This window comes from Nelusetta ayraudi, unplaced genomic scaffold (genome assembly GCF_046127955.1).
Source record: "Nelusetta ayraudi isolate G7.1 ecotype Tasmania unplaced genomic scaffold, CSIRO-AGI_Nayr_v1 ptg000357l, whole genome shotgun sequence".
In the NCBI taxonomy this organism is placed as follows: Eukaryota; Metazoa; Chordata; class Actinopteri; order Tetraodontiformes; family Monacanthidae; genus Nelusetta; species Nelusetta ayraudi.
Window position 1 is genome coordinate 5,001 of NW_027466397.1, and position 23,332 is coordinate 28,332.

Genomic DNA, 23,332 nt, shown 5'->3' on the forward strand with positions numbered 1-23,332 from the left:
AGAGAAAAGCAGCGGAGGGGAAGGTGAGGCGGGTGTGAAGGAGCTCCGGTCGCTCTCGTACCCTCAGACGTGACCGCGTTCAGCCGGCCGCTGACAGGGGGCGGCTGCGCCGTGCCGCAGGTCAAAGGTCGCCCTGGTCTCCAGGACCGCCAGTGGCTTCCTTTGACACCCGGCCTTGCAGTTCTGAGCAAAGTAAAACGCAGCCCGCACTGCAGTGCGGATCACTTTTTGCCTTTTTAGTTTTATTTTTTAAACCCGTGTTTACGTGACTGACTGTGTGCAGTGTGTTTTTGCCCGTACTTCCAAATGTGCAGAGTACAATCAGCACGAGTGCTGCAGAAAAGAGCAGGTGGGAAATAATGGCTCGCTCGGCTCGCTTGTTATCTTATTTGTTTTTGCTTCCTTAACTTTTCTTTCTAGATTACTTTATGTGAAGGAATTGCCTGATAGCAGTCAGGAACGGGAAGCATTGTCAAATTTACATATGAAAAAAAAAAAGAAATCCTCCTTCCACGGTTATTTTTATAAGACAAACCATGTTTGTTATTGGCTATTTTCAACGGCTCTGTTCTGTTTTGCGGTCGTCTTTCTTGTGTTGCTCGCACACGCTTGAAATTGAATAATAATAAAAATAAAACTTTGTTGAAAGCGAGGAGGCGTTTGAAGCCGCGAGTTTCTCACCGTGGCTCCCCCCCACCCCCGTGTGCGCAGGTCTCTGGTGATCATCAGCACCCTGGACGGCAGGATCTCGGCCCTGGACCCTCACAACCAGGGCAGGAAGCAGTGGGACCTGGACGTGGACTCCGGCTGCCTGGTGTCCTCCAGCCTCAGCAAGCCCGAGGTGAGGCACACACACGCAGACACACACACACACACACACACACACACACACACACACACACCAGCCCCCAGGTCGGCCACGTGCTGTCGTGATGTGAAGAAATTGACAGCACGAAGAAATTAAAAATTTTCCCTTTCATTCAAAATGACAACAACAAAACTGAGAATTGAGATTAAATGAGATTTGAATGAAATAATAAAAACATGAAATGGTCATTTCCATTTTGACATAAATCTGACATTGAAATAGGTAATTCAATGAGACGACATGACCTGCTGACCCCAAAATGAAGTGTGTGTGTATATACATATATTTATATGTGTGTTTATATACATATATAGTAGTATACAGTATATATGTATACAGTATATAAGCGCAGGCAGATTCAGGAACACAAAGAACCACATGGAATAAGAAGCAAACATGTATTTCGGTGTCTCACGCAAACATCCGGCTCCGCCCACGTCGAGGCGGCAGCCACTCGGACCAGGCGGTGGTCACGTGACCTGGCGCCAGGCTGCAGCGCCGACGCCGAGCCTTCCCGGCGCAGACAGGAAGTGGGGATTATCCTCTGTGTTGACTCCACGCGCAGCACAACGCCAGCAACGGCAGAGCGGCTTAGAGCGCCCACGCCGAGCAGCGGCGCCCGAGGCTCAACATCTCAGAGAAACAAACAAACAAACAAACAAACAAACAAGAAACCCCGGCAGCGTGTGTTGGTTTGTTTTCTCTCCCTGGATGTGCAGGAGTCGAGGGTGCGGCCGGGTGGTCATGTGATCGCAGGGTCAGCGCTGCATCAGTAGAGGAATCTTGGCTGCTCAGGTCCTACAAATATCTGCACATTGTGACACATCGGCTTATTTATTTATTATTATCATTATTATTATTATGATTATCATTATTATTATTACTATTATTGTTACATAGTAATAATAATAACTTAAAAATAGATTAAAAAGATAGAATAGAATAATGAATTATTTTTGTTAGCATGCTGTAGCTGCACGCTAGCAGCGGCGTTGGCAACAGTTAGCGAGGCAGATCGCTACTATTCCTGTTGTTCTTCCATTGAAAGAAATAAAAAAATAAATAAATAAAAAAGTGCTTCTATGGTGAGGAAGGAGAATTGGAATAATTAATGTGGCCGGAGCGAAGAAGTGAAGCGCTGCTGGTTCCTCGTGGACAAGTTTTAAACATGGATAATTCAGGCTTCACACTCCAGGAATCCATCTGAACTGTGTGGAGGCACTCGTGTATTATTGAGCACAGTGTGTGTGTGTGTGTGTGTGTGTGTGGAGTCTGAGAAGTTCCCTCAGCTTCATGAAGGAGGAGGAGAAGAAGAGGGCTAATCAGTGAAGCTGCAGTGAGGATTTGGAAGAAAGAGGCGGCAGCAGAGTGAGGCTGCGGCTCAACATTTAGGAAACCTCATGTAGCGCAGCGGTGCTTTTGTTGGGAAGCTCCCCAGAGACGCCATGTGAAGAACCTTCTGAAGGTTCCTCACAGCACTTCACTTCTATAGTGTGAGGAGAGCAGAATCCTGTCAACTTGACAGAATATAAAGTTCCATATACATGCATACATCCATATATATATATATATATAATATATATATATATGGATGTATAAATATATATGGATGTATAAAAATTCTCCATCTGGACTAGTGAGGAGCAGAAAGTGACTCACTGATGTCCCTGTAACAGGACTAACTCCCTCTACTAACCAATAGTTGGCACATTAGCCCTCCATGATGTCACAAGGGGCTCCGGCTGAGATCTTGATTGAGAAACGGACTTGATGTGTCAGGATTTTGTGCGTGCGTGTGCGTGGGCCCCGCCCTCGGTAAGCTCACTGCTTCTTCTTCTTCTTCTTCTTCCTCTTCTTCTTCTTCTTCTTCTTTTTTTGTGTGTGTGTCTCTGACACGTTCCAAAGCCAGCCATGCTTTTGATTGGCCCTGGCCGGGCTCCCCGAGACCCCCAAGTCTGCTCGGTGATTAGCCGGCTGGAGGCGGGGGGGGGTAATGGTGGGCGAAGGGGGTCTCTGCCCTCGTCCTATTGGCTGGCCTGGACAGGGTTGGAGGAGGGGGACCCAGCAGCCAGTCCCCCCCCTTCTGTGTGTACTTGTGGCCGCAAACAGCATCGTCTGCAAAAAAAAAAAAAAAAAAACGAGGGAAAGAAAAAAGGGAGGCAGGAGGCTTCGCCCCCCAGGTCTGGGGGGTGGTGTGTGTGTGTGTGTGTGTGTGTGTGTGTGTGTGTGAGTGAGTGAGTGAGTGAGTGTGTGTGCCAACATGAAGTGAGTCACCCCCACCGGCTTGGTGGGGGGGGCGCAGGGTGAAAGGGATGAGGCTGAGCAGCAGGGTGAGGTCATCACACACACACACACACACACACACCAGGGATGATGTCATTGAAGAAGAACCACACACACACACACACACACAGAGTCTCCGTCGCTACTGTAAAGAGTCGTTCATCACCAAACTGTCTAATGCCCACCCCCCAGGCCCCGCCCTCGAACCCAGCAGGCCCCGCCCACCCCCTCAGCTCTGATTAGCGCCTCACTGAGGCTGCTGACGGTGGAGGGGACGTCTTCATCTCCACTGTGTCGGAGCTCATGGATTATTAATGCTGCTGTGTTTACACGCCGGCAGACGCTGCTGCTGCGAATAACTGAATGGTTGTAGTCAATGGGGGTTGTAGTGGGGGGGGGGGGGGACGAGGCACCACAGAAGAAGAAGCAGTAATTACCCTGAGTGCTTGTCATGTGTTAACGAAGCCGTGTTGTGCTGCCGATGAGAAGGAATGAAGCGCTAACACGCCAGCCTTTCATGCACTCGATAATTTGATTCAATTGATCAAAGCTGCACCTTTTTAATGATCTCTAATTAATGGGGGGTGGAGGGGGGTTCATCGCCCTTCGCGTATGCTAATGTTCTTTATTTAAGTCAGGTTGTGTTTCTCTCAGGGTGAGCGGATAACGGCTTGTTTTCTTCTTCACGGCTCCACTTCCTGCCACGTCAGCCACACTTGCATCTCACTCTACTGCTCACTCTTGTCAGCTGACGGCAGCTGCAGGCTGGCTGGTCACACTGATGAGGTCAGTCAGGCCGCCCAACCCCTCCCATTCACAACATTTAATTCCCCCCCCCCCCACCCCCCCACCCACCTCAAACAAAGATGACATCACTCACCGGCTCACTGACTCACTGACTCACTGACTCACTGGAGTCCGACATAAACACCTGTCAGCTCTTTGTTCAGTCCTGACTGCCGGGGGTTAAATCAGGATTAAGATGATGTCATCGCACCCCGGACTCACACAGGAAGTGCAGTCAAATGACAAAGTGGCAACGCTCATGAGAGAAAATGTGCAAAAAGCAGCAAAAAACAATCAGCAACTCTATAACGATACACACACACAACACAGTGTGTGTGTGTGTGTGTGTGTGTGTGTGTGTGTGTGTGTGTGTGTGTGTGTGTGTGTGTGTGTGTGTGTGTGTGTGTGTGTGTGTGTGTGTAGTTACTCTTCATTCATTGTTCCTGCTGTCGCTGTATCTCTTCCTTCTCTTTCCTCCTGAACATTCCTTCCAAAGTCAACGTCCTCCTCTGCAGCTCAGCACCTCCGTCTTGTCCTCCCGTGTGTGTGTGTGTGTTGTGTGTGTGTGTGTGTGTGTGCGCGTGCGCAGGTGTTTGGCAACAAGCTGGTGGTCCCCTCGCTGGACGGCGCCCTCTTCCAGTGGAACCGGGACCGGGAGAGCTTGGAGGCGGTGCCCTTCAGCGTGGAGTCCCTGCTGGAGTCGTCCTACCGCATGGGAGAGGACACGGTGCTGGTGGGGGGCAAGTCCCTCACCACCTACGGCCTGGGCGCCTACAGTGGGAAGGTGGGGGACACACACACACACACACCGTCCTGTGCCTGCTGCGACCTGATTGGCCCGGCCTGTTTGTGAACGCCTCTTCCTTCCTGCCGGCCTCCTCCGCAGCTCCGCTACATCTGCTCGGCGGTGGGCTGCAGCCGGCGGGACGAGGAGGAGCTGGAGGCCGAGGACGTGCTGCTGCTGCAGAGGACCCAGAAGACGGTGCGAGCCATCAGGCCCCGCTCGGGCCTGGAGAAGTGAGTCCCTGCACCTCTCTGCCCCGGCCAACTAGCGGGGTGTCTCGACCTTCTTTAAAAAAAAAGAACAAAAAAAAAAACAACCTACACTTCATTCAAAACGAGAAAGAAAGAAGGTAGGAAGGAAAGAAAGCTCTGCCGGGTCGTTGGGGAACCTCAGTGGGCCAGATGATTCAGACGCTTCCGCCTATTGAGGACCACTGCTGTAATGTGTGTGTGTGTGTGTGTGTGTGTGCTCCAGGTGGAACTTCAGCGTGGGCAACTTTGAGCTGAAGTTCCTTCCTGAGACGCAGTCGGGGAGGAACTTCCTGGAGGGGGAGCTGTCGAGCAGCGCCAACGGCCACAGAGAGAGTCAGCGAATTATCCGCGAGGACGACCGGCAGGAGGCGGAGCAACAGCAGCACCAGAAGCAGCAGCAGCAGCAGCAGCAGCAGCAGCAGCAGCACCTGGACCTGGTCATCAAGGTGTCTGTGCCTCACTGGAAGGTGATGGCCTTCAGCACCGGGCCAGAAGCCCAGCTGGTCTGGGAGCACCAGGTTAGCAGCTCCGTCTCACTCACCTGTCCTCTCATTGACTGTGTTGACATGCAGAGCTTCATCAGACTAGGCCCATCGTTTGGTTTTCTGGTCTAATCGGACTTCTCCCCTCGACCCAGTTTACATGCGGCTGAGAAAATCCGACGATTGACCGGAACACGTCGTCCTCCCCCACACTAGGGGGCGATATGGATCTTTTCAGCGTGTTAGCTTCCAGTTAACCTCGCACATTAACACAACAACTGGAGCCCAACTTTACTTATATAGCACATTTGAAAACCACAGGGGTTGCCAAAGGGCTGTACACTGAAGCAATTGAATTAGAAACACAACACAAGCATAAGGACAATACAATACAAAGCAGACAAACAAACTGTGCCGTCTCAGAGGAAGCCAAACACAGTGGAAATAAGTAAACGTGTATTAAAAATGTATTGAAAGCCAGGGAATGAAAGCGCTTTGAAAAGAGATGCAAGAACAGGAGCAGCGACGAGGACTGTCCAACGTTCAAAAGCCAAATCGTCTCAGAGCTCGGGCGGGAGCAACAGCAGCAGTTGCTGTGTCTGTTTTGAGGAGCGCCAGCAGCAGCTAATCGGCAGAGCTTAGGGATCTGGGATCTGGCTGGGCATATCAGACAGATATGATGGAGCACGGTTGTTTAAACATTTAAAATCTTCGAATGAATTCTCTCGTGCACGGGGGGAGCCAGTGCAGGGAAGCCAGAGTGGGTGTGATGTGTTCACGCCTGGGGCGGGGCGGGGGGGGGGATCTGGGTTAGCAGGCGTGCAGCAGACTTCTGCACACGCCTGTAGACGGGCATTGGGAAGCCTGGCTTATCCCCACGTACAAGGAATTGCAATAATCAAGACGAGTCGAGATGAACGCATGGGTCGATTTCTCCAAGTCAGGTCTTGGTAAAATGGGTTTCACTTTTGCTATTGGACACAGATGATAAAAGCTTTTCTGTACTACACCACTGATCTGTTTCTCAAATTTAAAATTGGTCCAAACACCATTACTTCAGTCTGACTCTCAGGTAGACTGAGGAAATGAAACGAGAGCCCGGCTTTAATGTCGATCAGACAGTCCAGTCTATGAGTGGCTGGACTGAGTGACCGTCATCATGTGCCAGTGGAAGGTAGACCTGGCAATCATCAGCATAAAAGTGAAATGAAATGCTGTGTTTCCTTAAAAAACAGAAGCAGTGGGGAGTAAATAAAGAGAGAATGACAGAGGGCCGATGATTGAGCCCTGGGGGACCCCATGTGGAAGGAAGGGGGAGCTTTAAAAGACGAAAGGTTCTGCCTCTGTCGGTTAGGCAAGACCCAAACCGGTCCGGAGCGGTACCCTCAGTGCCCACACGGTGTTTGAGGCGAGGAAACTAAAATGCTGTTGTGGTCAACAGTGTCAAAAGTAGGGGACCGATCTAAAATCACCAGGAGAACACATCCCCCGGAGTCTGTTGACTGAAGTACACCGTTTGACACCTTCGACAGTGCTGATTCTGTGCTATGGAGAGCCTTTCAGACTGGAACAGCTTGGTAATACCACTCTCTCCTCGGTATAGTGCCAACTGCTTGTGGACAATCTTCTCCAAGATTCTTTTTTTTTTAGGGGCTCACCGGGAGTCAGCCGCGTCTCCCATATACAGAGAAAATCCTGCCGTTAAAAAAAAAGAAAGAAAGAGAAAAAAAGAAAGTCTCTCAGAATCCAAGTTTTATTTGCCGGTGATCTTTGTGTTGATGAGACCCAAAACGTTGCAAAACGGGGTTTTCGCCAAATCCGTGGCAGAGGGGCGAAGATCCGGCAGTGTTTGGCCGCCATACGCTAGCGGCGAGCGGACATCAGGCAGGAAGCCCGCACATGCCGGCGCCATCTTCAGTCCCGACCTTTGACCTCTCTGTCCACTCACCCGTCGCCTCGCCCGCGTACTCGCCTGTTGACTCACCTGTCCGCCCCCCCCCCCTCCCCTTTGTGCCGCTCCAGTTCTGCACTCCCATCGCCGCCGCCTGGCTGGTGGGCGGGGGGAAGGTCACCCCCATCGCCCTGTTTGACGACAACCCCTACAGCAGCCAGCCGGAGGGCGAGGAGGAGGAGGACGAGGACGCCAACCCCACGGTGGTGGGCGGAGCTGCCCAGTCCAGCGTCTACCTGGGTAAGACGGTCGAGTCCATAGGTCAGGTCATTGTTCAGGTGTCTGTACTTTACTTTGACGAGTTCCTTTTCCAACCGGTTTTCACTGTTTGGTTGTGGTGCAGTTGGAAAAAAGAAAATAAAATATATACGCTACTGAGAGTAGCAAAGCTGTTCAAAATGATCTCTGACCTCTGACCTCTGGTCAGTTAAGCCCAGATTGTTCTGTCGACAACTTGAAAAAATTAAGAAAAAAAAGAAGTTCAACCAATGAGTTCCATTAATATTAATTGATGACTGGACTTTCTTACTTTTACCGGTGTCCATACTGCGACTCAAGTACTTTGACCACCTCCGCTGCCCACTGCCTACAGAGCATAGCTTAGCTGAGTGCTGCCTCACCTTTGACCCCTGGGCCCTCTCCAGGGATGTTCCAGGGCCAGCTGTACCTCCAGTCCTCGGTCAGGATCACCGACAAGTTCCCGTCCAAGGCCATCGCCTCGGAGAGGGACATCATCCAGCTGCCCACCATCAAGTGGAAGCCTCTGATCCGTGAGTCCGGCCAACGGTTTTGGTTCTGCCCCCCCCTCGGTTCTCTCCCTCTGACTCGCGACTCATGGCTGCAGATTCTCCGTCCCGGACGCCGGCTCTGGTCGGTTCCGACGAGTTCGACAAGTGTCTGAACAACGACAAGTTCTCCCACGACGAGTACAGCAACGGAGCACTGTCCATTCTGCAGTACCCCTATGGTAAGCCCCTCCCCCAGAGCCCCGCCCCACACCACCCAGGGCCTAATATGTGGTGGCCCGTTCATTTAATGAGTTTGCTCGCTAGCTACCAATGCTCGCATGCGGCTATGAGGTGTTTAGCTTCCGCATTATGCCGTCTACGTAGAACATATGCGTCAAAAAAGTTACTTTAACACACCTTTTATTTTTGAGTCAAAATCTAACGGGGTTTAAAATGCTGTTTGGGCCACGTGGGTTTTTTTTTGGCTACAGTACCTCAAGTGGCCACTGGGGAAATGTATTGCCAGTCTGCTATCCAGTTGTCATAACGTATCCGTGTCCGTCTCTGCAGACAACGGCTACTACTTCCCTTACGGCAAGCGGCAGCGCGAGAAACGCGACACGGCCGTCAGCCTCATCCAGGGGGGCGGCGACGACGGCCGCGGTGGCGGCCCCGGCGGCGGCGGCGGCGGCGGCGGCGGGGGCCGCAGGAAGAAGGACCCGGTGCTCCTGCTGCCCTGGTGGAAGGAGATCCTGGGCACCATCATCTTTTGCATCGCCGCCACCACCTACATCGTTCGCAAGTTCTTCCACCCTCCAGCCCCGGTGGCCTACGCCAGGGTAGGACAGCTAACAGCTAACAGCTAACGCAGGCTACCACCCGGGGGGGCCACGTGCGGTCCGTTAAGATCTTTAATCCGGCCCGCCGAACTTGAAGAAATTTATTTTAAGAGTCATTTCAATAAAGAGCTAAATACCTTCAAAGACAACTTTGCTTTGGTTCAATTTCAATTGACATTAAAGCAACACGTTTGCTCCTATGAACCACCACCAAAACACTCCATCCACCTGCTTTTGCCCACGCCTGAGCTAACAGCTAACCGCTAACAGTTGTGTCACTTGTGCGTCAGACTTTGTGAAGTGAACGTGGCCCCGGTGGCTTCCTCCTCTCGTCCCGTTGCAGCAGCGGAAGGAGTCGGAGACTCAGTGTCAGACGGACTGCAAGTTCGACCTGGTGGAGGTCGAGTCCAAAGAGCTGGCGCTGGCGCTGGCGGCTGAGAGCAGACCCAGCGAATACGTGTCCAGGTACGACAGCGGCCATCTGCATTTGGCAACAGCGACACCCTCTTGACACATAGGTGGCATCAGTATTTGCTTCAGTACATCCTGGACTCAGTGAGGTCAGGTGAAAATAAAAGTACCGATTGAGCTCCTCCATGCAAGGTAAACAGAAATGAACGTTCTGAAATGTACTGAAGTAGAAGAAGTAAAAAAAAATTTTATTTTTTTTTGCCATCAATGAAACAATATGTTGGTCGATCATTTTTCAAAACGTAAAAAGTTGTGACAGAATAATCTGGACTGAAGTGACCAGGGGTCAAAGGTCACAGGTCAGAGTGAGACGAGTCGTTAACGCCGAGGTCAGGTGACTCTGCAACCCTTTTTCTGAGGCCCTGTTTGCGCCTGCTCACTTGTAACTGTTTTGGGGGATCTCGTATCACGAAGTACGCATCTCGAAGCCTCTGTTCCCACGTAGCATTAGCATTAGCATTAGCATGCGTCTCTAGCGTGCCACTTGCGATCGCATTGGTGCATGTTTAACCACTGTGGGGCAGTAAAGCGCAAAACTACGGCTAGTTTCACCTGAAAACCAATAAGAATCAACTTCCTGTTTGCGGACTGTATCCAGTCACTGGTTTCAAGTCCACTGCAGCTCGTATGGCTGCGGACGAGGAGTAGCGACTGGTGGGACGGATTTATTTTCGGATCAACGGTGGCTGGCAAATTGTTCGGATGCAACGTCGCACATTTAATCTCGTGTGTGGGGAAACTGCGACCGCTGCTCCGCTGACAAAATACGCTAGTGCGGAGTGAAATTTGTTAGCATCCCAATAAAAGAGTCCAACAAAAATGATTTATTTTCAATACTTGTTTGTTTGCAAGTGGTTTTTGGTGATCGGATCACCAAAAACCACTTGCAAGTGACCACGCAGGAACAGGGCCCGAGTGGCTGGTGGACACCAGGTGGCGCTTTATTTGGTAAAAAAAAATAAAAATAAAAATAAAACTCAGCTAAGAAGTCTGAGACACACGAGCTCACACAGCACACTGGTGAGGTCACATGACCGCCTGGTGCAGCTCCAGGTGGCAGCTTCCACATTTGGCACTGTTACCATGGAAACGGCTGCTCTTCCTTCCCGCCTGCCTGCCTGCCTTCTGTCTGTCTGTCTGTCTGGGTCCAGGGACCAGGGCTGTGATTGGATCACTGGACTGCCTGGTGTTAATGCAGCACCTCACCACTAGGGGCAGTCTGACGCTTTTGATTCCGCTCCACAGTCATAGAATTTTACAGCAGCTGCAGATCGTTCCTGGTTATTATTTCTTCACCTTTTATTTGTCGACAGTTTTCAACATTTACTATCTCTCTCACCCACACACACACACACACACACACACACACACACACACACAGTCACACACGCTCACTGGCCGGCTCCCACGGCGCCCCCTGTCTTCCTCACGGTGTATCTCCTCCTCTGCGGACCTGCAGGTACCTGACAGACTTTGAGCCGGTCCAGTGTCTGGGCCGCGGCGGCTTCGGCGTGGTGTTTGAGGCCCGCAACATGGTGGACGACTGCCACTACGCCATCAAGCGCATCCGTCTGCCCAACAGGTAGCGCCCCCCGCTGGCTGCGGCTGAAACAACAACAACAACAACAGAAAAAAAAAAAGTGAACCGGGGTTGTCTGGAGATGTATTGTGTCAGTGGTTCTGTGAGGTGATGACCTGATGACCTTATGACCTCCCCACCTCCCGCCCCCAGTGAGCTGGCCCGGGAGAAGGTGATGCGGGAGGTGAAGGCTCTGGCCAAGCTGGAGCATCCAGGCATCATCCGCTACTTCAACGCCTGGCAGGAGACTCCACCAGAGGGCTGGCAGGAGGAGATGGACCAGCGCTGGCTGAAGGACACCAGGTCAGCACCTCCCTGCACCTCCTGTACCTCCTCCGCCATCTCTACCTCCTTCACCTCCTGCACCTCCTCCATTTTCTGCAACTACTGTACCTCCTGCACCTCCTCCACTTTCTGCACCTTCTGCACCTCCTGCTTCTTACTGTACCTCCCTGTACCCTCTGCACCTCTGAGTACCTCCTGCACCTCCTTCATCTCCTGCACCTCCTGCACCTCCTGCACCTCCTGCACCTTCTCCACCTTCTACGTCTGCTACCTCCTCCGTTGTGAGTCGCCTGAACTTTGCTCGACGGCGCAGCTGAGCCTCTCTTTGTTCTCGTCCTCCAGCGCCACCGACTGGCCGCTGAGCCTCCTCGACAACCTGGAGGCGCTGTCGGTCAAGGTCCCGGTGTCCAGCTCGCTGTCGTCTGCAGGGGGCGCCCTGGAGGCCTCGCTGCCCTCCTGCGCCGCGGGCGGGAGCGCCACGGGCTTCAGCGCGGACGGCCTGGCATCGGAGCGGGACGGCGGGGGGGCGGGGCCTGACTCGCCCCGCCGCCTCAGCGACTGCACCTCCTCCTCCTTCGACATCATCTTCGAGGACTCGGGCTGCGACCGCGCGGCCGACGACTCCGCCTCCCTCGACCCGCCGTCCCCCGCCACGCTGACGGAGCGCAACAGCTCGTCCTCCTCGCGCGCCAGGCAGCAGGAGAGCCTCCCTGGCTCCTCCCCCTTCTTGTGCTCCTCCCCCTGCCCCCCGCGGCCCACCTCGCTGGCCCTGGTGATGCCCACGAGCCCCCCCGCCCAGCGGCCCCAGCCCTCTCCAAAGGTGGGTGAGCGCCGCCCTGTTGCCTGGGAGGAAGAGGAGGAGGAGGAGGATGATGATGATGATGATGATGATGATGATGGTGTACTTTGCACTGAAGTAAAAGTACTGGATACTGTACTAATATTTAAAAGGAAAGAAAACTTATTCAGCTCTAGTACTTCAGTAAAAGTACGATTACCATTAATGAAACAATGCATTTTAATAATAAGAATTACACATATTTATCACATAAATTCATCGTTATGTTATAATTACACAATTATATATGCATATATATTATTAAATGTTTTGTTTGGTTAATAATGTTATGACAGAATGATCTGGACTCAACTGACCGGAGGTCAGAGGTCGGAGGTCTTCTCATTTTGAACAGCTTTGCTCCTCTCAGTACTTTTAGTTTTTCCCTTTCAACCGCTGCTCAGCCAAACTGTAATCACCAATAGTTCTGACCAGCGAGACATGACCTTTGACCCCAAAGAGGGCCCCCCCCTTAAATAATCCCCTGTCCCTAAAATATCATCCAACATCATCAATATATCCAACTACACACCAAGCAGTGTCCAAGCAGCTCCACTTCAAGCAGCAACAGCAACAACGAGAACGAGAATCAATGATCAGCGCACGGCTTCCAACACAATTTGTATCTTTTAAAGACTTTTTAAACAACAAAAGTCCCCGGCGTGTTCTTCCAGTGCAGGCAGCAGAGAGAACACACGCTTGTGTCCAAGTGTCGGGAGTCAGAGTACAAAAGAAAAGAGTCGGCTGAAGAGCAGACACCTGGTTGACCTCTATGGCAGTGCGGTGACGGAGCGCTGTGCGCTGTGTGCGCTGTGTGTGTGTGTGTGTGCTTGCAGGTGTACCTGTACATCCAGATGCAGTTGTGTCGCAAGGAGAACCTGAAGGACTGGATGTCCCAGTGCTGCCTCCCCGAGCAGAGGAAGCACAGCCAGTGTCTGGACGTCTTCCTGCAGATCGCCGAGGCCGTCGACTTCCTGCACAGCAAGGGCCTCATGCACAGGGACCTCAAGGTGAGCGCACGCACGCACACACACACACACACACACACACGCACACGTGTGCACACCCATCACGTTGGTTTGACTCCCTCGCCGTGACTCCTCCCCTCGGCAGCCGTCCAACATCTTCTTCACCGTGGACGACGTGGTGAAGGTGGGCGACTTCGGGCTGGTGACGGCCATGGACCAGGAGGAGGAGGAGGAGGAGGAGCCCAGCGCCCTGACGCCGGCGCCGCTGCTGACCCGCCACACGGGTCAGGTGGGCACCAAGCTGTACATGAGCCCCGAGCAGGTGCGCAGACTCACAGACAGACAGACAGACAGACACGCAGGCAGTGAAGACACTCCTCCTCCTCCTCACACATGCCCCCCCCCCACCCCCCCTCTCTCCTCACAGCTGTCAGGGAACTCCTACTCTCACAAGGTGGACATCTACTCGCTGGGCCTGATCCTGTTTGAGCTGCTGTTTCCCTTCAGCACGCAGATGGAACGAGTGAGGGTGAGTGCGCCGTTGGAACCCTCTGGAACATCTAGAACCTTCTGGAACCTGTCGATTCTCTAGACCCCGTAGAACCTCCAGAACCTGTCGAGCCTCTGAATCCAGTAGATCCCCTGGAACCCTTTAGAACATTTAGAACCTTCTCAGAGTGGGGCCAAAATGTACTTAAACTTGGATAAAGTCTCAGGCCAACCTTGATATTTATAGAATGAAATCTTCCTCCAGGTAGAACAGTGAACCTGAAGCACTGAATATGGAACACGCTTGCAGGCTAAATTGGGCCCATGGGCCAGAGTTTGACACCCCTGCTCTAGAACCTTCTAGAACCTGTCACCTCTAGAACGTGCAGAATCTCTAGATCCTGTAGAACCTTCTAGTTGCGCCAGGCTAGAACCTTCTTGGAGGTGCCTCCTCCTCCACCTCCTCCACCTCCCCCACCTCCTCACCGCTGTTTCTCCGTCCTCTCCTCCCCCAGACTCTGACCGAGGTTCGCGCGCTGCGCTTCCCGGAGCTCTTCTCCAAAAACAACCAGGAGGAGGTGAGTGTGACGGCTCTCTGCTGACACCTAGCGTCTTCTCACTGGAACTACGACTCTCATCTGGAGGCGGGGGCACTGATAGAACCACGTGTTTTTGAATGAAAAGAGACCATGAAAATTTTGAAAAGGAGAATGTATTTTGTTTATTTATTATTATTACTTTTTTTTTAAATTACTTTATTGAAGTAGACTGCTGTACAATTTCACTGTAGAAAACGTAGAAATAACTGGGTGAACAGTACATTGATAACAGTGAAGACCATCAACAATAGAATCAACACTAAGCACATGCCAGGGGTCCTACTAACGAGTTGAATTGAAAACGGTGTCACCTTTGTTCTTGTTCTTAGCAGAGGCTGCAAACTGAAAATATTTTTCCAAATCTTTCCTAAATACTGAAGAAAAAAAAAGACACCTCAAAATTTACACTTGTGAATATGGAATTTTGTGAAAATTACAATTAAAAAAAATATCAATAAATATCAATTGTGAATAACAAACGAATATAATAAAATACAAAGATTAGGATTGGCCAGTATGTCACCTGTCAACACTGACTGAGTGACACCCGAGGTGATTGCAGCTGCCCAGTCACCTCGTTCCACCTGTTAGCTTTGTAACCGAGGGAGGGGGCAGATTAGTGTAATCCCGGATGCTAATCTGTGACCTGCAGCAGCAGACGCCACGGACTCCCACCAATCGCGGCAGCCAAGACCACAGATTAGGCTGGCCGTGGCCCCCGCCGCTAATCTGAAGCTAAACTAAGCCAAGTTAAGCTAACGCGGTCTCTCTTTCTTTCACCCCGCCCACCCGCAGCTCAGCATGGTGCGCCGCATGCTGTCACTGAGCCCCGGCGAGCGGCCCGAGGCGGCCGACATCATTGCCACGCCCCTCTTCCAGGAGCTGGAGCTGGAGCTGGAGGCGTCGTGGCGGCCAGCCGTGCGCCAGCGCTCGCGCACCTACAGCGCCTCGTCCATGGGCCGGCCCTCGCGCCAGACGCCGCCGCCCAGCAGCAACAGCAGCACCAGCAGCAGCAGCTGAGAGACAACCAACCCCCTCCCCCACCCCCACCCCCAATCAACCGCCCACCCCCCCCGCCATCACGCAGCCCCCCACAGCCACTCCGAGACGACCGCTGTCTGCCAGTGTTCTTTAATTACCTCAGGTATCAGGGGGTGCGTAGAGAGGGGGGGGGGGCAAGCAGGGGTACACGTGCACACACACGCGCACACACACACACACACACACACACGCTGAAAAAAGGTGGCCTTTTTGATGCTTGATCATGTGACCTAGCTAGCGTGTGGTGGGTTGGTCAGCTCAGTGCACCTACCTGCCAGTTAGCGAGTGCTAAGCTAAGCTAAGCTAAGCTAAGCTAAGGTGTCTTGACACCTGATCTGCCTGATCTGGGAGACCAAAAAAAAGACATTCCTTTTTACCAGTGTGTTGTTTTGTTTTTTTTCTATGATGGAGAAGGTGAGGCACTGCTGTGTGTGTGTGTGTGTGTGTGTGTGTGTGTGTGTGTGTGTGTGTGTGTGTGTGTGTGTGTGTGTGTGTGTGTGTGTGTGTGTGTGTGTGTGGAGGGGGACTCTGTTCTACAGGTGTGTGTTGTTGCCTTTGGGAAGGGGGGTGGCGGGGGGGCCTCCGCTCCCCTCCCTCCCCTCCCCTCCCAGGTTGGGGGCGGGGCCACTGGACAGACTGGACAGACTTTTGCTGCATGATGAACTCGACCTCCAGGAGGAGCTTCATGGAGCTCCTTTTGTTTCTTTGGTTACACCTGAAGCCCAGTTGTGTAAATCCCCACACAGACTCTGAGATGTCTAACAGTTTTTACCCCGACTTCCCCCCCCAAGCCCAATCCCCACCCCCACCCCCACCCCCCCAAGCCCCTGTGTACATAAAGCGATACTTGTACTTTCAACCAATACGGTTACCTGCTTCTGATTGGTCCTGTACAAACTGTAACTTTTTTCTTTGGGAGAGAGAGAGAGAGAGAGAGAGAGAGAGAGAGAGAGAGAGACTGTCGTAATATTACGCTGTGGCCTCCACTGCAGACAGGACGATGGCTTTTACGTGTCACATGCCCGTCCTGGTCAGTCATGTGACAGCCATGTGACTGTCGTGTGCTGCTCCACCTGATGCAGGTGACAAGCATTGAGCCAATGAGATGACAGCCTGAACCAGCCTGAGCCTGCTGTTTGCAGGTCGCGCTGTTTGACCCACAGGAAGCATTGTGTCATGTGACCCACTTTGTAACTACTACACGCCGCTAATTGCTTTGAGCTTTTTTCAACGATTGTACTTTTATAAGAGTTCTTTCTCCTTTTTGGAACAAGTGCAGATTTTTTTTCTCTCTTTGAATTCTGCAACTTTTTTTACTTTTTTTGTTTCGTTTGTTTTTTTTATTACTGTAAAGTTTCCCCGTCTGTCTTAGACAGACAGGAAGTCATAGCATTTTTTTCTGTCTGTCTGTCTGTCCGTCCGTCCGTCCATCTGTCTGTCTGTCCAGGGAAGACCAGCGCTCCGGACCAAGGTGTCTTCCCGTCCTACGGAGGGAAATGAGACGCACAAGTTGTGTAATTCAGTCAGTAAGGATGCAGGATTGGTCCCTGTTCACAACTATCATCACTATCATCACTATCATCACTATTATTATTATTACTATCATCATTATGAGTAGCAGTAGTAATAAAAAGGGATCTACCAAGTTTAAGCAGCATTATCGACAGCAGCAGATTGGAGGAGGAGCTTCTTTCAACTCCAAAACCAAGATCATGTGACTCCCCGCCCACCTGTAATGCGTCTCGTGTGAAATTTAGCCGCGTGTGCGCGCGCGCATCTGTGTGTGTGTGTGAGCGAGCGTGTGTGCGAGCGTGTCTGTGTGTGTTCTCATCCCCATGTTGACCCTGTAAATATGTTTATTTGTTTGTTTTATTTATGTTTGGATGGTGGCGATGACGACGATGACGACGATGATGATGATGATCAATCCTTTTGGGGTTGGTGTTACTAAAGAACGCGCTTCATGCGACGGAGTGCGTCACAATATGATGACTTTCTTACAAGTCCCAAGTTGAAGAAAAAAAAAAAAAAAGTAAATGAAATAAACTGTTCTATACTGTTTGTACTCTCCTGTGTCCCTGCGTGCAGTCGCTTGTGTGTCGCTCGTGTTTTTCGTACGAACCGCCTTGGTCCAGGTGAGGCACAACACGGTCTGAGTTGAAAATCAAATACTTCACGTCAAACTGGATGCATCACCACCGTGGACCAGCACAACACTGTGACTGTGACTTTTGGATTAACGCTTAAACTAAAGTTTTAATATTTTTTCAGAAAAGTGGGTTAGAGGTGGGGGGGGGCGGGGGGTGTCGTGTCGTGTGTTCAGTTTCCTTCCAAATATTTGCTGGAGATGAATGAATGACTAAGGTGTTCATATCACCCTTCCTCTTCTCTTTTTTTTTTGTCCTAGTTTGTTATATTATTATTTATAATATATATATATTTTTTTTACATGCAATATTAGCAGCGAGGCCTCCATTATAATCATAATGCATGTATTTATATTTATTCATTATATTTCTATTATATAGTATTACATGCGACATTCGCAGCAAGGCCTTTGGCATTATTATATAATTGTATGTATTTATCCTATTTCTGTATCTGTAATATATTTTAAACATATATTTTTGCTACGAGCAGTAAGGCCTCCGCAATAATTATAATGTATATATTAATTTTGATATATATTTACATACAGGTGCTACCCGAAAAATGAGAATATCCAGTAAAAGTTGTTTTATTTTGGCAGTTTAACATAAAAGGTGAAAGCAACACATTTTATTGAGGCGTTCCACGCACACTGACGTCTCGAGCACTTCCTTGTTGTCACTTTGCTGATTCAGATTTTCACCTTATTAAAACCCACAAACCCACAAACTCAGAACATTATTATAAAATGTGAGTTGTTTTTTTTTAAGCTGCAAGACCTGATCAGCAAAATCCAAAGAAATAAAAACTGGAAATATATTGATTTGCATATTATGCGTTTATATAATATGTCACATTCACCTTTTAAGTTGAATTGCAGAAATACTGCAACCTTTTCAGGATGTTCTGGGTAGTACCTGTAGATATATATACACCTTTTTTAATGGAATATTAGCCTAAATAATAAATAAATAAATAAATAAATAAATAAATAAAGCTTTTTTTTCTCAGGTCACTTCGCATCGGGGCGGAAGCTAGACGTGAGGCCGTTACAAAATAAAGGCTTTAAAGCCCCATGCGCGCGCCGCTTTCCCTCCCCCCGTTGCGCATTTCCGGTTGTCATCACGTCACTTCTGGATGTCAATATGCAGCTCGGTGCGGCGCTGGGAGACGGGACCGACTCGGGAAAGATGTAAACCCCGACAGGGACCGGCGACGACGAGCCGAGCCGAGCCGAGCCGAGCCACGACCAGCCACACACCTAGCTAGCCAGCCTCCTAGCCGGCTAGCCCGCCTCCCGCAGCGTGAGCCGAGTCTGCGCTGCGGCCGTTCCTGGCAGGGAAGCTCTTGTCCGCGGGCAGCTCCTGCCTCCAGCAGCAGCAGCAGCAGCAGCAGCGGCAGCAGCAGCAGTAGCAGCGGCAGCAGCAGCCATCTTTTCTGGCGGAGGGAATGTCCGGGGCGACGCGGCGGGCCTGCCCGGGCTCCGGCTCCGGCTCCGGCTCCGGCCCTGGCCTGGGCTGCGGCTCCTGGGGACGGAGGCTGCCGCTGCCGCTGCCGCCGCCGCCGCTGCTGCTGCTGCTGCTGGCCGGGCTGGCTGCCGCCGCCGCCGCCGCCACCACCGCCACCGGCGGCCCCGAGGCCAAGCAGTGCGACAAGCCGTGCATGAACGGCCAGTGCAGCGCCGCCACGGGCGGCTGTGTGTGCTTCCCTGGCTGGGTGGGCGACCAGTGCCAGCACTGCGGAGGACGCTTCAGGTACGGCGGAGTCGTCTCGACACACCCGGGGGGAGGGGGGGTGGTGGTGGTGGACCACCTGGACCACCTGGACCACCTGCTGGACCACCTGCCTCCGTCAGCCTCACCGTCTCTTGTCATCCTGTCGGTCTGTTGTTGTGCTGGTCACGTGGGTCGGTGTCCCCTCGGGTGCAGGTGGTCTCACCTGTCAGTCAGCTGACTGCAGACACTGACTAGGTGTCAATGAGGGACGGTGGCTCTCGTGACGGTTGTTGTTGTTGTTGTTGTTGTTTTGTGTGTGTGTTCAAGTGTGTTGTGAAAATGTGAAGTCATCCCGCCTGATCCTTTCTGAGACTCAGCTGTGTGTGTCAGCAGGTTCCTCCGAGGTCGCGACAAAGTCTTTCCAAGGTTCTTTCCAGGTTCCTATGAGGCCCTGTGAGGTTCCTACGGGGTTCTTCTGTGGTTCCTTTGAGGTTCCTATGAGGTAGTACCAGTGAGGTACCTCGTGCTGTTGGTCACCTGCTGCTCAGGTCTTTAACTGACAACTCTCCTCAGCTGCTGCTGACCTCCTGCAGGAGGAGGAACAGGAGAGGGGGGTGGGGGGGAGGAGGAGAAGGTGAAGGAAGAGGATGAGGAGGAGAAAACTGCCACTGTGTTTGGCCCTGTTAGCACAGTGTTTGCGACCGGGCAACCTCCTGACATCCTTCTCAGCTTCACTGAGAACAAGCAGCTGCAGCTAAGAGGACGCACAACACCACAACCATGCAGTGTGTGTGTGTGTGTGTGTGTGTGTGTTGGGTGGCTGAGCAGACTGAAGACCTTGGACCTGGTCCTGAAGCTGCTATTGCTGCTGGGGGATCATCAGCGCTGAGCAGCTCAACTGTTGTTGTAGTTTTTGTTGTTGTAGTTGCTGTGTCATCGCGCTGGAATCCACCAACCAGGAAGTCAAAGGTGAAGTCTAGTCTGCGTTATCGTGACCCAGAGGGTTAATCATTCTCGGATCCCCACCCACACACACACACACACACACACACACACCTTTGTGTGCGTTATTTTGTGACCTCGGTGGTTTTACTGTTCCTCTTTATTTATGACTGCAAGTAGGGAAAAGAATCAGTTTGGATGAACAGTTCACCGTTTTCTTTGAGCTGCATGTCCCATGACCTGACCTGACCTGACCTGACCAATCAGGCTCCTCTGAGCCAGACACAGGACGTGGGAACCGGCAGTTTTGGCTGGTTCTTCTGACATGTTCTTCTTTATCATGTGACACGTCTGACAATCTCTGGACTCTGGCTGCTGTTGTTTGAGTCACCAGGACGTGTTGAACGCACGTGTAGGTTTACCCATGTGATCCCAGGTGCAGCAGATATTCCAGGTGCTCCCAGGTGTAGCAGATAATCCAGGTGTTCCCTGGTCTAGCAGATATTCCAGGTGTAACACCAGGTGTAGCAGGCGTTCCCAGGTGTAGCAGATATTCCAGGTGTTCCCTGGTGTAGCAGATATTCCAGGTGTAACACCAGGTGTAGCAGGCGTTCCCAGGTGTAGCAGATATTCCAGGTGTTCCCTGGTGTAGCAGATATTCCAGGTGTTCCCAGGTGTAGCAGATATTCCAGGTGTTCCCTGCTGTAGCAGATATTCCAGGTGTTCCCAGGTGTAGCAGGTGTTCCCTGGTGTAGCAGATATTCCAGGTGTTCCCAGGTGCAGCAGATATTCCAGGTGTTCCCAGGTGTAGCAGATATTCCAGGTGTTCCCAGGTGTAGCAGGTGTTCCCTGGTGTAGCAGATATTCCAGGTGTTCCAGATATTCCAGGTGTCCCCGGGTATAGCAGATATTCCAGATGTTCCAAAGTGTAGCAGATGTTACAGGCATTCACAGGTGTAGCAGGGGTAACAGTATTCCAGGGTACAGCAGGTGTAGCAGTACTCCAGTTGTTTCAGGTGCACTTGATATTCCAGGTGTTCCCAGGTCTAGCAGTGGTAGTGGATAGTCTAGGTGTTCCAGCTGTTACAGGTGTTCCCAGCTGTTGCTGAACTTCCAGGTGTTCCTGGTGTTGCAGGTGTTTCCAGGTGTCCCACCTTGTCCTCACCTGTCTTTTCTCTCTCTCTCTCTCTCTCTCTCTCTCTCTCTCTCTCTCTCTGTCTCAGACTGACAGGACCCTCAGGTCACCTGACCGACGGCCCGGGGAATTACAAGTACAAGACCAAGTGCACGTGGCTCATCGAGGGACAGTGAGTGGACACACACACACACACACACACACACACAGTTAAGAGCAACAACATCAGCAGCAGATTCGTCGACCATTTATGTGTGTGTGTGTGTGTGTGTGTGTGTGTGTGTGTGTGTGTGTGTGTGTGTGTGTGTGTGTGTGTCCAGGCCCAACACCATCTTGCGGCTGCGCTTCAACCACTTTGCCACCGAGTGCAGCTGGGACCACCTGTACGTCTATGACGGCGACTCCATCTACGCTCCGCTGCTCGCCGCCTTCAGGTAGGTAGGGACCGGAGCAGGAGCAGATGGATGGAGTGTTTCGCTGACCCCCCTCACAGGAGGGAACGATATATCATGGCATGTGTAGAAAACATGTTGCCTTAATGCAGGGGTGCCAAACTCAAATGCACAGTGGGCCACAAAATGAAAAGTTGGACAAAGCTGTGGGCCGACGTTGATATTTATTGAACAAATGTTCCTCCAGTTATAACGGTGAACCTTTTCACATGGAACCAAGCAAGTTCTGCTTTGACCTGAATGGGGAACAAGCAGAGTTTAAGGGCGAATTCACACCTGCCCCGTTTGGTTCGAACTAAACCAAAAAAAGCCCCTTTTGCGGACCTTTTGGGCTGGTGTGAATACCAACCAGCCAACTCTGGTCCGGAGCAAACGGCCGGTCCGACACCTCGCCGGGGGGGGGGGTGGTCTCGGTTCGCTTCCAAACGAACCATCGGTTGATGTGTGAGAGCGACCGCACCGTGGCTCCAACACTGTTTTACACGTCGTCACAGGCTTCCGTAGCCGCAACCATTAGGGGAAATGATGTTTTGGTTAGCACAGTAGAAAGTTTAGTAGCACGTCGTCGGACCGTCAGGCCAACATGAGTCGCCGTTCAACGTGGAGCAATGAGGAGGCGCTTCTTGCCAAACGGCTTCGTTGTCCCCCCCCCGGACCGTTTTGTCCAATGATTTGCACGATCTTTGCACACATGTGGGTTTGTTGTCAAGTCCTGGGACTCTTGCCAAAAATTGCAATGTGCAAAGAATCCGAACCAAACCCAAAAAAGATGCATTGTATTTTGGTCCGGACCAAAGAAAGCGAACTAAAGGACTTTCCTGGTGTGAAAACGCCCTGAGACCATGCAATAAATAACTTCATATTGCACACATGCAAAATCAAATTTCAATTAAAAAAATAAATCAAAATAAATGCAGTGTACATGCGCAGCCCTTCTGATTTAAGTTTCAACCGTTACCTTTTTTTACATACAAGCAGAGCATTCTGGGATTGGTACTAATTAGCGGTAAATGTGCTGTATGATAGCGATAGCCGTGTCTATGAAGCCCCGCGATATTTAACTCTTTATTGAAATGACTTTTAAAACACTGAAAGAAAATAGAATTTCTTCATGTTCGGCGGGCCGGATTAAAAACCTTAAGGGGCTGCATATGGACCCCGGCCCGTAGTTTGCCCATACCTGTGACCTGAAAATGCCCTCTTTGTTTTCCTGAAGAGGAACCTTGTTTGGCCTGTTGTCATTGGGCCACACTGGAAACCACCCACTGGTGGCGCTGCAGTAAAATGGCTGCCAGTTGTAATGTTGCAATCATATAAATAAATCAATAAAAATAAAAGAAAAAAGGCAGACGTGTTACAAGAAGACCTGCTGACTTTTGTTCCAATTCCACAGTTTTCTGTTACATAAAAGCGTAAAAAAAAAAAAATAGGGAGAAACTGCCGTCCAATCAGAAAGTAAGCAGCGGCTGTGTGGGTGTGGTTACAGTGGCCTGATTGTCCCGGAGCGCTACAGCAACGAGACGGTGCCAGAGGTGGTGGCCCAGTCCGGCTTCGCCCTGCTGCACTTCTTCAGCGACGCCGCCTACAACCTGACCGGCTTCAACATCTCCTACAGGTGGGCGGAGCCTCGGCGACCATGTGACCTCCGTGTGGCAATTCCTGTCAAAATTAGGTCACTTGACATTTGGCAGCTGTGTC

General features: G+C 51.3%; 2 protein-coding genes across 5 annotated transcripts in view; both read left to right on the forward strand.

The window, feature by feature from the left end:
* eif2ak3 (eukaryotic translation initiation factor 2-alpha kinase 3) overlaps positions 1 to 16,043 on the forward strand; it is a gene marked incomplete at its 5' end in the record, with an annotated part of 19,761 nt that extends 3,718 nt beyond the window's left edge. The window contains 17 exons of the mRNA XM_076017409.1: positions 712 to 841; positions 4,527 to 4,721; positions 4,824 to 4,954; positions 5,196 to 5,490; positions 7,477 to 7,645; positions 8,050 to 8,175; positions 8,250 to 8,372; positions 8,704 to 8,972; positions 9,316 to 9,437; positions 10,903 to 11,025; positions 11,176 to 11,325; positions 11,650 to 12,127; positions 12,982 to 13,155; positions 13,259 to 13,435; positions 13,541 to 13,642; positions 14,118 to 14,180; positions 14,997 to 16,043. Coding sequence (XP_075873524.1) covers positions 712 to 841; positions 4,527 to 4,721; positions 4,824 to 4,954; positions 5,196 to 5,490; positions 7,477 to 7,645; positions 8,050 to 8,175; positions 8,250 to 8,372; positions 8,704 to 8,972; positions 9,316 to 9,437; positions 10,903 to 11,025; positions 11,176 to 11,325; positions 11,650 to 12,127; positions 12,982 to 13,155; positions 13,259 to 13,435; positions 13,541 to 13,642; positions 14,118 to 14,180; positions 14,997 to 15,221 — 3,052 coding nt within the window. The remainder of the gene's footprint in view (positions 1 to 711; positions 842 to 4,526; positions 4,722 to 4,823; positions 4,955 to 5,195; positions 5,491 to 7,476; positions 7,646 to 8,049; positions 8,176 to 8,249; positions 8,373 to 8,703; positions 8,973 to 9,315; positions 9,438 to 10,902; positions 11,026 to 11,175; positions 11,326 to 11,649; positions 12,128 to 12,981; positions 13,156 to 13,258; positions 13,436 to 13,540; positions 13,643 to 14,117; positions 14,181 to 14,996) is intronic.
* A 2,476-nt stretch (positions 16,044 to 18,519) lies between these two features.
* Positions 18,520 to 23,332, forward strand: part of atrn (attractin) — a 46,021-nt gene continuing 41,208 nt past the window's right edge. For all 4 annotated transcript variants that reach the window (XM_076017405.1, XM_076017407.1, XM_076017406.1 and 1 more), the window contains exons 1-4: positions 18,520 to 19,144; positions 21,271 to 21,354; positions 21,503 to 21,616; positions 23,121 to 23,249. In XM_076017405.1, the coding sequence (XP_075873520.1) occupies positions 18,840 to 19,144; positions 21,271 to 21,354; positions 21,503 to 21,616; positions 23,121 to 23,249 (632 nt within the window). In that variant the 5' untranslated portion in view covers positions 18,520 to 18,839. The remainder of the gene's footprint in view (positions 19,145 to 21,270; positions 21,355 to 21,502; positions 21,617 to 23,120; positions 23,250 to 23,332) is intronic.